The 14,308-nt window shown below is 38.3% G+C and overlaps 1 protein-coding gene across 2 annotated transcripts in view; it reads left to right on the forward strand.

Moving 5' to 3' along the window:
- The window catches only part of Plc21C (Phospholipase C at 21C), an 88,718-nt gene continuing 74,410 nt past the window's right edge, over nt 1-14,308 (forward strand). The window contains exons 1-2 of one of the 2 annotated variants that reach the window (XM_086972002.1): nt 1-1,139; nt 12,261-12,737. In XM_086972002.1, the coding sequence (XP_086828128.1) occupies nt 12,639-12,737 (99 nt within the window). In that variant the 5' untranslated portion in view covers nt 1-1,139; nt 12,261-12,638. The remainder of the gene's footprint in view (nt 1,140-12,260; nt 12,738-14,308) is intronic. The other variant, XM_022848598.2, reaches the window with a different exon arrangement.

Below are 14,308 nucleotides of genomic sequence, written 5' to 3' on the forward strand. Positions count from 1 at the left end.
CACGTAATTAATTGTTTCCACGAACTTATGGCAAACGATAAGGCGCGGACTTAACAAAAGCCATTTCTGTAAATATATGCTCTAAACCTAGCTTGTTTAGACGCTTTTCTGAAAGGATTTTCGCTAACACTTCTTCAATATAAAACGTAACAATAGTTTTCTAGCGCTTGTTGAAAGCTAATAAAAATAATGAGATTAATTTTTATTGTCGTGTACTAGAGAAGAGCGTTCTATATTTAACACGATGCTTTATTGGGGCTGTTTGACACGTACTTGTAGAAATGTCCTTCAAATTTGATTTTTTTTTATACACCTTGATTAAATAAAAGCTTATTCCACTCTGAAATACATCACATAACAAACCACAAATATACTTAGCTTTTATTATTAAGTTATTATTAAGCCTTGAGCTCGGAGTAAACATGGGTTTCACTGAAGGGCAGCTACTTAAGAAGACCTCACCGTCCTTAGAAACACAGAGTTTTTAGAACGCTTGCTATATTTTTTGCCGAGCTAATCTGTTGCCGAGTTGTATTACAGATAATTTTCCTTTGTCGACAATGGACATAGAGTGAGACGGCGGTTCCGACGTTGGTTTTCTTCGGAAGTGAGTGTTAACAATATATCAGCACCTGGCGATACTACTCCTTTTATCAGCGTGTCCAAGTTTCACTGCCGGCCTACAGATGGCGTTGTATTCAACTGTTGTTTCCCTTTCTGATACAAAAATCGCGCATGAGCAGAGGTGGCCATGCGTGACGGTCACAGCGTAACTCGAACTGTGGCAAACACACAGCAGACTAGCGATGTTCTGATTTAAGATTTTCCGCGTCAGCTTCAAATTATTTAAAAGTTACTAAGGGCTTTCTGTAGGGTATGGTTTATGGAGGAAGTGACTAGATCTGTACACGTAAGGCAATAATGGTAAAATGTAGTGTGTGTTTTACGTGATAGTGAAGTGTTTGTGATGTGATCTAGGAAGCATTAAAACTGTGTGTGGTTATTGTTGTATAGACTTTGCACATTTATGTCATATAAAGTTTTCACTAACGTTAAAAAGTGCTAGGTTATTTGTGTGTCAGTATGAAGAAGAGTACGGATAATCCGTAGCTTACAACTTTGTTATGTAACCATACGAGGTAACCATAAGTAATCAACGGCAAAAAAGCTGCATATATCAATTAATATAAGCACCTTGCATGTTGACACATAATCACACCACGCATATTCTATATGTATGTCCATTGATGGACTATATCCTTTCGAATTATTGTACCGACAAATTGTTTAGAAATTAGATCGCATAACAGAGCTACAGTACTAAATAAATGTAACTTGAAATTGATAAATTTATTTAGAATTGCAGGTTAATAATTGAAGTCATAAACATGAACCAATAGATCAGCACGAAAGGTCCAAAAAAAAGTCATATCTAGCAGCAACAACAGCGGTACAAATCGATACGTATCGTGTCCTATCCGGACGTTAACGATAAACTAGCTTAACAAATACTTGCATTCTTCCATAGTGTTATTCTCATACCATCCTGCGACAATGTTGTCTACAATCTCACCCTATGCATTTGTATTCGTTTACAAACTTAAACGTGAACTTTATTTATTATGTGTTATTATTATTATCAACGGTTTCGCATGAAGCTTCCACGAGTGCGTGTGTGAGACTCGTTGTAAACGTTATAAGGGAGGAATCATGAAACTGGGAGCTGCAGCATTCTGTGGATTTCTGTATGTACACCTCAAAAACTCGAAGGCCATGAGGCTTGAGCCATAAGCTACTCATATTCGAAGTGAAAATCAAAATGAAGCTTATTCACTTGACGTTTTTAGTGGAACAATTACGGTGTTTTTTTTACTTACCGTATGCCTAACATTTCTCAGTTTCCATAAGTACAGCAACTGATTATACTACCACATATCTAGTTTTACAAAATTGCCGCTGTAGACTATATATATAGATATATATAGTTAGGAAAGAGCTCAAGAGGTAGAAATTTAATGCTGGCTAAGATAGCGTATTACGCGAAGTTGTTGGATAAACTTTGACTGTGAACGGAAGGGTTGAGTTTTGCGAAGCGCGCTGTGAAGGCTCGTAAGGAGGTTAATTATAATGACAGATTTATTAAGCAATTAGGAAGAACCTGAATTTAGATAGGTGAGGAATAGGATGGTTGAAAGGAAAAGAAGGTATTTTGGACAAATTAATACCCGCAATCCATCAATCGATTAATCGTTTTACTTTACTCATCACTCGATGTTACGATGACATAAACGATTTGATCGAAGGCGAAATGTATAATAATAATATAATGTTCATGGGATTTTCATCCTTAAAGTTAGAAATCTGAAGTGGGCAGGAAGTAGTTTCAGATGTTCTTCATAGAAATGAACACACACTACACTCAAGTGTTTCATTGTATATGATGAGAATATGTTTATGTTTGAATGTTTGCTAGAATGTGTTTGTTCATGAACATCAAGTCTGTGAACTTAGGGTCTATTTGCGAGGAAACTATTAAGTCATTCATTTTTAAATATTTCCTTGGTCACTCACAAAGTATTATGATAGTCGTAAGCTTATACAGCGTTCATCAGAAAATACCTATATTAGTTCATAAGCTGTTAATAATAGTAAACTTTTGTGAAACACTTATGCTTAAAGGTTTTTCTCCTCAATGCTAAACAAAGCAATAAGCTAAGTGTTATGAAATTTTATTTACACACAGAACAACTATTGAGTTAAAATGAACGTTTTTCAAGTTGTAATTTTTCATGCCCAGTTTTAGTTTTAGAGCCCTCATTCTTAGTAACTTAACTTTCAACAGTTACCTAACTGCTGCAAGCGGTGCTTTTTATTAATTTCACACCGACGATTTGAAATTGCATGAGAATGTTGACAACGGCGAGGGAGAGCAACAAGCCATTGATAAAATTATGATGATGCTTTGAAAACAAAATTTCCATACTTGTTCGAAGACAAGCCGTTTTAAATTCAGTTTTTCTAACCTTCCCAAACTTAAATTAATAGAAATTTCTATTTATAGTATGGTAAATGATCTGGTAGTCTTTATGACGTTTCAATTGGATTCTAGTTCACGCAACTAGTTGTATGTGGTTGCAAAATTATCAGTACTATCATTCAAGGTATAATCATAAAACCGTTTAGCTTTTACCAATAAATTCACAGGTATTATTAAAATTATTTGGCTGCCCTTAGCTAAGGCGATCCTGATTCCGAATTACAAGACGTCTATTTTGATGAAACAATGTTGAACGAGAAAAAAAAATTAACCTAAACAGCTTCCCGATTTTATCGCTAGCTTGAAATACTAGGGAAGTTACAAAGTTTAGGCATTGCGAGCATACTTTTAAATATTCGAGTATATGATTTACGAAATAAAGAATTATTTAGTTTATCAAGTTTACGTAATCTGAATTAAACTGTGAAGTAATTATAAAACTTCCCTTTGAAATCAATGTCACGACAACAGTAAAATAGTGATGGATCTACATTGCCAGGTTGAAAAGATTATATAGCTTTTTATTTCACATATATGAACAGCCTAAAAAGTCCGTTCCGCTGACATCACTTGGAACTCAGCCCCATACAAGAAATAAAAGTCTGTAATAATCAGCAGTCCTTAATGTATGTCTAATCAACGAGACGACGACAAGTCTATAAGGTAAAGTCTTAGTGAGAATGGTACAGTATTGATGTATCATTCTTTCAAACATTTTAGAAAAAGATCAATAAAAAAAAACTTTAGTAATAATAACGCTGTTTTCATAGATCAGCATAGAAGAATCCTACAAATATTGTTTATCTTTATATGTAAGTTATCAAAAATTTGTTTCAAATTTTTATTTTGGTAGATCAGCTATGAAATTGCTGGTCATGTCAAAGTAATACATATTATATAGCAAAATTACCTGCAGAGATCGAAATCAGCGTAGGTCTTTATTGGAAAAACACACTGAATTTTTGTTAGGACATTGTATATTTACTTGTCTCGAGCAATGCTTCACGAAATTTCCCGAAGTAAAACTCCAAACATTTCATCTTTTTGGTATTCTTCCTTGCAGTCTAGAATTAACACAGTGGGATTAGTCATTGGTACTATTGAGCTTACAAACATTATTTATTTTCCTCTATAATCTACATTAAATCTATCTAATTGAATACGCTAAGTCTCTGTGAGAACTCGTATATAAAATATTTGCCAGTATTCCTTTGAGAACCCATGCGCGTATCAGTGTTCATTTATGTAAAACCTCAACATAACAATTCACTTGTTCAATTGAAGCTTACACCTATAAATGAAGACAGATCCCGTGACGACATAAAATTTCATCTATATTAGATACATTTATTTACAACGGGCTCACTATTGCCCTAAAAATAGACACGATTTTGAGCTAGCTCCAAAAATTAGTGTGTCATTATGGAACTGTATAGGTTTCATTAAATATATCAGCACGGCTCTTTAGGTTAAAGATTAAATATTCACTTTTTGTCACTCATACAAGTGCTGAATTCAAGTTGTTCTGTTAATAGAGTTAACTTTAGGCGACTCACAGTACCTTATATTGTTAATCTGATGGTGCCTTTATTCAAGAAGATGACATATAATATTTACATATAATATTTTGAGATATTGAAGAGTCTAGGTAGTTACGAAGCTATGTAGATAACTGCGTTTAGATCACACTAAAATTCATCCATCGCACGTAAAGAAATTTGAAGTCAAAACAAGTAAAAGATATAACCTACAATTTTTTTTAGAGAGATCTTAGATGGATTTAGGTTGCTGACTGATCTGGTCATCCACCAAGCTTTGAGCTCTAAGGGAGTTATACAGATATATTTTCAAACACTAAAAAGAATATAGCATAAGAGAAGGATCATTTTCTGTGTATTTAATCAAAATGTGAATAGTAAAGAAATAAATGATAAAAGAATAATAGTACTTGCCAAAACATAACTTAAAATGGGTAAAATAGATAGACACTTTGCTATAGCTAAGTATAAAAGAACCTATCGAAAATCTAGCCTAGATCTATACTAAAAGTAAGCTGTAACTAGAAAGAAAACGGTAAAAAATTTGTGAATATGTATTTTCTTTTAATTTGCAGATCCATTAAATAGTAGATTTCTCGAAAACGGTAACATCTGCAAAAATAGATGCGCCCTAAAGTCGCTGAAAAATAATATTTTCACTATTTCTTCTTGTAAGCCTTACATTCTGAATAGGCAACCCTTGTAGAAATTCCGGTTATTCGAGATAATTTAGGATACATTTTGGCGAAGAATGAAGAAGGTCTTTAAGCCGAACGAATCCCCACAGAGATTATAGACTTTCTTGGGTGGTCGAGATTAACTAATATTATTGCTGAGCTCCATAAAGCTTCCGAAGAAGATATACATAAGACAAAGTGGAAGACCCGCGATAGGAATCACATTGAATTAATTCAAAAATCGGCACAACGGAGCATAACATCATTTATGTAGATAAAGACGTTAGCGGCTTTTTTCAGACAAATATAATATGTATTACAAATTAGGTGTCATCAGTCGTATCATCTACTCAGTGGTCGCATTTTTGCCTTTTGGCCATTTGGATTTTCGGGAGATTTCGCTTACTATCAGCCCAAAAAATTCAATTCCGCTGGAAATTTTTTTGTTGACATGTCTTGAGGGATACCTTAACAACATTTCACATATAAATTTCGCTTCACTACGGAGTTACTAATCGGAAATTATTTATTAATTTAGAAATAGGATCTTCAAAAATGATTTAAAAGCGGTTTAGTTAGTTTCATTAAAAAAATTAGTACATTAATGACGTTGGTAGGCCAAGATACCGCACCCACATTTAACTTGACAGAGCTTAACAAATCAATATATAAAATAAATAGAGCCAAAAAAAGAAATAAAATATGATAATATTACAAGAGTATGGTGATTAGTGTAATTAGCTGAGCTGTTTGAGATGAAGGGGTTGTTATAAAATAAAAAAAGATTATTATATATTGTAAGCTAAGTAACAGATGCTTTTTTCAACAGTTCACTTTTTTCTTTGCTTCTCCACTGCTTACATATTCCTATATACAACTCGATTATGCTCTCGCTCTGCCAGAAGTCCGCAGTAATTTGACTGCAATAAACGGAGTTTCTGATACTTACTAACATTCAACTCTTGTCGAGGTCAAAAAGTTAGCGGAGCATCTCAGGATATTTGTGTCATATACGGTGTAGACTCGTTGCCTCAGGGTACTGTTGAAAGATTGTTTACGAAGTTTACTAATGGCATTTTAAATCTGGAAAATATACCCAACTCCGATTGACTATTTGAAGCGAATAATAAAGCTGCGAGCATTTAGCTATTAACAGACATTCTCAGTGTACGGAACCCTATAAAAATTAACGAGTCTGGGCGTTACGAGGCGTAGTTATAACAAAATGATCGCGTCAGTGCATCACCGTCGAGCGCTGCCTAGCAAAGTATGTCACACAGTTCCCTGTCAATTACCATACGACTTTCGTGTAGAATATTAATATGCCTCAGTCAAACTAGGCTTAACTACGGACACATTATAAAGAAAGTAACAACGACGCATAGAACAAGCATCCTGTCATGAAAAAGATCGCGATGAGAATCGGATAATTTCCTTTGACGTCCGGACAGATTATACCCAGATCAGTGATGTATTCAAGCAATAGTCCAGAAAACAACAAACATAATTCAAGTCAGTGTTTGGTGAAGTTCGACACGGTTTCTGGTGGCAACTCAGCAGGCAAAGAACTTTAGGCATCATTAAGTTATTTATTCCAGAAAACGAACAATGGAGATGCAAAAACGGTCGAAGAGTTCAAAGAACGCATGGATCAGCAAACAACGAGGTGCGGATATGAGAACTTTAAGAAGCCTAGGGATAAACTAATCCTAGGGATGCGTTTAGTAATGACCAGAGAGGCATTTCTTCGTGAAGAGTGCCAAAAGAAAAACAACAGACCAGGTCGTAGGCGCACTGAAAACAAAGAAAATGAGCGTGACCTGTCGGTAATCAAACGGGACCGACGAGGAATGTACGGTGCCAATGAGCAAATAAATGATGTTATTGTGATACCCCAGGGCAGAGGGCAACACTGCACAGGTCGAAAAGTAAGAAACAAACAACAACGAAGAAAACCGCGTCAAAACTCTGGGCGTTTACATTTTACACGAAGATGCCCAGCTATGGATCAAACGTGCAGTGAATGTAGCACATAAGATGATTTAGCACGCATACGTACGTCGAAGTATAAAAATTCTTAATAACTGGAAATAAACAAAAGATAGAAATTCGGACGTTCCTTGACACAAGAGCCGCAGGCGATGCCATGGGCCGATGGATCTTTTTGAAACCCCCATTACCTCAACAGAGCTTTCCAATTAAGCTAGAAGGATTGACCAGTCTTCAAGATGCACGATGATTCATAAGTAATCATAATGGGATCAATCAAGTAAAAAAGACAATTAGATTTTGAGTTGTTGATGAACACGTAAAAACGCTGCTATCTGCAAGTATATGTTTCTGATTACAATTGATACAAGTGTCGCGAGAGGCTCAAAGCGTAAACATTGAGACAAAGAAACTCTCGTTGAGGAATACAAGGATCTGTCAACATCTAGGCCAGGTGCGACAACAACTCTAAATTCACGTCAAGGCAGGAGTCGGAGCAATTCGATAGCCGCGACTCATTGCTTTTGTGAAAGCCATCGTCAACCAAATCAAACAGCTAGAAGGTCTGGGAGTTATCCAAAAAGTGGACCACCCTATGGAACGCATGTAAAATCCCGTCGCTGTACATCAACCTGGACGCGACCTAAAGCGCCTGTTTTGGATACACACGCGCTAAGTAAGGCTATGCGTAGGCCACAATATTCCATATTTCTATAATAAATGGCACTCTATTACCACACAAAACAGAATATTCTTGACATGGAATTCTAAGGACGAATTTTACTGAACGGTATTAAGCCCGGAAAGGCATGACCATACAACATTTTGGATTCCCACCAGTAGGTAGATATGAATACTGCGGACCGTCAGCCTAAAAGACAGCCTAACAGACAAAACCGACACAAGTTTATGAAGAATGTGGCTGTGGTAGCGGATGTTATAATAATGTGGGTAAAAACGAAACGCAAGTTTGAAAATTATCATCGAAACTTACATGCCTTGTTTGAGCAAGCACATATAGTGGGGTCACGTTTTGATAAAGCCAAGCTTCGATAGCAGTGTCTGAGTCCAAGTTCATGAATTATCTGATCAGTAAAGATGAACTCAAAGAAGACGCAGAAAAAGTAAAGATTATTAACGAAATGCCGTTGGTGTGACAATTACCTGTTACCTTTTACACCAAACCTATTACAACACAACCCGTAGATAGACGTATATAAGAATACGAATATTACTAGTAAAGCCGACAACAAAAGACTTAAACCCATCACAAATAAACTTACTCCAACGTATTTCTACAAAGGAAGATCTATAGTACTTCAGATAGACTATGTGGTTATGCAAACTAAAGTGTCTAGCAATACTCGTTACCCGTAAGAAGTTCGAACACTACATCTAGGCTAAAAATAATGTAACAAACCATTCTGGTCACAAGTCGCTGGAGAGCATACCTGTATAAGCTCTAGACTCTCGCCCAAAACGACTTTAGCGGATGCGTCCTGAACTTATGAGATACAATATAACAGTGAAATACATACCCGGGAAGATCAGTTGAGTCGAGGCCTTTTAGGAGGAAGATATCTCAAAGGAAGGCATATGTCGATTTATAGCAGCTAAGATGAAAAATCAAAAATTTAAAGAGATCAGGCTATATGGACATATTTGAATACTATAATATGCATATCGAATTATTGTAATGAAGGACTAAAAACGAAGAGGACTTCCCAAACATACTAGGGAAGCACTTGGAACTCAAGAATAAATTGTTTAATTGTTGCAGTGGCAACGCTAATCAGCAGCACTGGTTTTTCCTATAACGTCGCCGGCTGCATAAAGAATAAGAAAGTAGTCTTTCTTATCTTATTATCGTCTGCGCCAGAGATAGAAACTAATAATTTTATAACTTCGAACAACGATATCGGATATAAGTTCTAAAATATCTAACATAAAATCCCTAAAAACTTGAGTGCCATAATGTACTCCCAGAGAGCTTATCTCAATACTGCATGAGGTACAATTTAACGTCATAAGAAATTGTGTTCCTTATGGAATTTGCCTCATACTTTAAGGATTAACCGACAGTTTTTCATTCTTGGCTTTCATAGTTTGTTTTACAGAACGCGTATAACACATTCGAGCTTAGTTAATGAAGAACTTTTGGTTCAATCCTGTTCACTAAATCACTATATGTGAGAGCTGACTGGGCAGCTGTAGATTGCCTTCTTAAACTTACGGTGATGGACTTCCTTATGGTTTTATTCATTTCCGTTATTTGAAATGCATACAAAGCGCATTAGTTTGATATATATAGCCAACACTGGGTTATATATATTCAACCAATTTTGACAGCACCTTTTACTAGACCCGGTTAAGATAAATTATAACTTTAGTATCTAGAACTTCACTGCTTTAGTTATTTACATATAGTTCTTTAAACTTGTACATTTTAGTTTTGTTGATTACCTAGCAGGAAGAGAGCAGGACTTCTATTAGGCAGGTAGTTGGGGCTAATGGTCGGCGGAGTTTTGGGGAAGGGCGAACTGCTCCGACAAAGCCACTTGTTGGCGCCCTGCGGCGAAGCCGCGAGCATGTCCGCCATCACCCATCGCAAGCAACCCTGCACATAAGGTCTCACTTCTATTGCATTGGTCCGATCGGTGTGACATCTGTTTGCTAACTCGAATAATTGTCCTGGAGTATTAATAACTTGCCGAAAAACAGGACTCCTCATTCTGCAGCTGTTCCTATTTATGTTATAATATCACAGTGAGTTAAAACGGGAGAGACTGAAGGCGCTATGAAATAAATCAATCAAAGCAGCGACCAGTGGAACTCTATGTATTGCCACGATGTTACCGCGATTGTTGCTGGAAGTAGTTGCTTGCCTGGTCGGTTAGCTGGGCCTTTGCCTCGACAATCATCATGTTGACGGCGGGTGCCCAACCGCCCACCTGCCCCCGTACCCCGTGTCGCGGTGTAACCGGCCACAGTAGTATTCTTAGTAGTAAATCGGCGGCGGTCACTGGCAACGAGCGAAAGCTAGCACTACGAAGGGAAGGCGGCTTCACTGTATATATGTATGTACAATGGTGGAGGTGGGTGTAGACGGCAATAGGCACTGACGGGAGAGCGCCCTGTCGCCGCTTGTCTACGTCGGGGCCCGTTAGGCGGCGCCACCAGGCTGTAGCGAAAGCCCTACACTGGCCAGTCTGCGCGTCCTTCCCCGACTAGTAGCTCTTTCAACAGTTTCTCGTGAAACTAACTGACTAGTCTCATTGAGTTCCTCATGGTTACTCACCTGTCGAGCTCGAGCGTTTATCTCTAAATGATTTCATTTCTGAGATTCGTGTGTGTTGCCACTAGAGCACGAGCCCAGCTTCCGTCTCCACCGTTTGAGCATCACCAGTAGCAATTTCCACCTAAGACCACTCTAGATCATCAGAAAATATCCTGTAGCTGCCGACGACGGCGACATCCATGCAGTGTGGTACCCCCGGCAGCAGCTTACCAAACGAGCACCTGTATGTGTATATTTGATTCGTGTAGTTCGTGCAACGCTCAGGTGATATCCGGTGACGTGCGAGTCGTGCATGTACAATTGAGCAAGGAACTGTCTCATTTGTATGTAGCTTGTAATAGGTGGCAAGCGATTCCACGCAACTTGAGACTCCGTGCGCGGCAGAATGTATGGGGCTACGGATGGCGCTCCGGAGGAGCGGCCCCGTGATGAACGGACCCAAGAAACGTCATAAACGAACTGTTAGTCCGGTTCGGGAAACTAAGGGGATACAGGAACTTTTTGCAAAATGGAGACTCTAAGAGACAACAAAATGTCAGCAGGCAATGCCTTCCTCTTGGGTTGCCTGGTTCCTTCAAGCGTCTCACCAGAGTAAACGCGCGTGACAACTCTTTGCAATAAGTGCCGAAAATTTATCTTCAAACACAGCCACCACACGCGTACAGATGCCAATAGCAACAGAACAAGGAAGGTGCCCGATGATCATAGGTGCCTGTGTCGACCACCCAACTAACGTTAGATATGAGGAAAAGCTCTAGCCGCGCAGTACATTTCACCAAATAGTCTTTTAGCAGCTCTGACATAAATGACCGGATTTGGGCACTTGTAAACAGCAAGCCTCGCCTTCTTATATAACTGATAGGATACAAAGACGCGTGAAGTAGAAGATTGTGTACGCATAGCTTACTCTCTGCAACCAGCTCAGTAGAATTCGCGTAGTTGAACGTTTTCGATCATTAGTTCTATAGATGTCACTTACGGGCGAATTTATTGAAAGCCTCATGGGAAAGCTTATCATCTATTTTGCTAATGATGTCGAATGCGGGAATGAAAATGCACAGACAGACATGGAACCATAGGTGTGTTTAAGCATTAGAGACGAAATGATTATACAGACCTATCGGTAGTTGCTGACACCTACAGTGATAATAGACGAATATCTGATTGCGGCGGACTGACGTAATTCTATTTACTGCAATAGACGGCCATCCTAATTGAAGGCTAGGTGTCTACTTCACCTTCTATACAAATTAATGATCGACTAATACTGAAGTAGTGCATAACAGACCTGCTTTGTAATATCAGCGTCAGTGTCACCAACAGAAAATACTTATAGAACGTAGTAGGCACCGGTGACACCAATATTAGAAGCAGATGTTAGCTAACTTATAGACATATAAAAACGTTTCTGCTAAACGACTTTGTTGGCAAACTAGAAAAACGTGACATGATAGCAGGCACGACAATGAACATGAGGGAGGAAAGCAGACGCGCTCTGGACATAAGTAGCTACTCTTGAAAAAAAGGTGCTCGTTTTAAAGTGAAACGTAGGGTCTGAGGTGGACTCGAATCGCTTGTATAAGAGTGAAGCTCGTGACGATATGACTGTTATTAACGCTTATATCAGACCTCTTCCGTTAGGCACGTTACTACATATATGACTAATGTACAATTTAGACTTGTTACATAATTGATTGATGGATCAATTTGCTATTTACAAGAATCGCCATCAAGTGAAAATACACATTCTTGTGCGGTGTCCGGACGTATCGCAGTGGTCATGCGAAACTTACGAGTGTGAATTACTTGAACAGTTAGTGACTCACGGCAGAATGTACGATTCGTCAGCGAAGGCAAGTCCGTTCTTCTGTCTCACCTGTGTGTAATTTTTTGGCGAGTAACAACGTTGCTTCGTTTCATGACAACATCAAGTTAGAAAGGTGAAGAAGTATACGAAAAAATAAAGCATATTCAAAGAAGGCCTATTGGCGCTTAACGTTCGGAATCAGCGTTCTTCAAGTGAAATCCAGTGTAATCATCGCATTGTCCCCCACTGACGGCACCACACCCTTCATTGCTCGGCAGGTGGCGCGCACAAGATGGCGGGAGCCAAAGCTGGAATTCACGTGGTACAACTCAAGCCAATCTCGGTACCGCAGGCACTACAGAATGGCAATAAGTTCGTAAAATGGGACGAGGTAAGTACACTAATTCGACAATTGGGGTTTTCATTAGGAATACTACAGTACTATACTGTTAATGCAAATCGGAAAACAGATTTTGTTTGAATGCAGAATCTATCTTTGTCTTCATCTTTTGGAGTCTTCTTTTTACAAATATAGTCTAATTGGAATTGCGTGGTCTAGAATTCAATTAATATACCGGTGTGTGTTATTATTGAGAAAAATGTGCATTAGTCCATTGTTTGGGATGATTCGACAGCTCCGAGTGCCCCAGAGAATTCGGTGAGCAAAGATTACTATAGAGGTCCATATATATATAGCCCAAACGCAAAGCTAAACAGAACAGGGCAGGGTAAGGCACGAAGGAAAGCAACAACAGGGTTTAATTGGTTTACTTAGTAAAATATGCGCACGATTACAGTTGTATGAAAGGTTTTAGTCCTGCCTGTCTTGGTGTGAGTAATTCAAATTTGAATCTGTTTATTGCTGACAACTAGCAAAAGCGAAACAGGTTGAAACGGCCCCACTGGTAATATTTTTGAATTTCTTTTATAAATATGGAAAATGTGACTACGTTTTGGATATTGCAAGTCTGTAAAGGATTTTGTTACTAGAGCTAGTCTCTTTTTGAACTTATGTATAGTGTCCTGGCTCCACATGAGAATCGCGCCCTTTTACAAGGTTCATTTGTGACCTTATAATATCGTTAGAAGGCAAAATGTAAGAGCTTATCGTTACTTGTGGCGGGTACCATGTTCTGATATGACCATCTCTTGTTCAGATGTAAAGATTGACTATCGCTATAATAAAAATCTTGGGTGCCTCATGTTAGGTGACCTTGCACGGGAATATGAAATAAGCACTAATTTCGATGTAGGGTACATATCCTGCTTGGGTTAGTCTGCGAATTGTCCATATTTCCTAAAACAGCCAACTATGGAGGTTTTTACTAGAGATGCATCGCAGCCCCAGATAAGCATGTGCGTACTCGAACACTATAAATCACGGCTCGCTATGGGGTTTCGCATTTGAGAGTACCGATACTATAACGGCCCTTTCTGTATTAGCACGTTCAAGTCTTTTCTTGCATACAACGTTTAATGATATGGAAACAATTGATACCCTGACGTTTCTGCAAAAGGGGCCAAATCACGCAGGATATAAAGCTGAACATTTGATTCTAATACCGAAAACTAGAATGATAACCCGGAACAATTTATGACATACATTCATAACCGGACATCGTATCAGGATTTATCTGGGCTATGAATTTTGCCTGGTCGCCGAAACGTTCCATATGCAAGCCGTAACGTACGTGAGAGGTAACAATAGTTTTGATCTCTGTTCCAAACTGTCCACATGATATTGTAATATTTGTTTTAGATCATATGATATTGAGTACTCATGTCTCTTCTATTAATTTACAAGCAAGCACTCTGATAAGCGAGTCTCACGTTTCAGGTTGTTTACGTAGACCTCAGGATAGAGTGAGGCTCTATTAGATGAAAACAGTTGACTGATCTGATCTTCATAATAGAAGATCAGATGTTTACGGCTAGGCCAACAATTGTCCCTACATGCATCTT

This window comes from Varroa jacobsoni, unplaced genomic scaffold (genome assembly GCF_002532875.2).
Source record: "Varroa jacobsoni isolate VJ856 unplaced genomic scaffold, vjacob_1.0 scaffold_1361, whole genome shotgun sequence".
In the NCBI taxonomy this organism is placed as follows: Eukaryota; Metazoa; Arthropoda; class Arachnida; order Mesostigmata; family Varroidae; genus Varroa; species Varroa jacobsoni.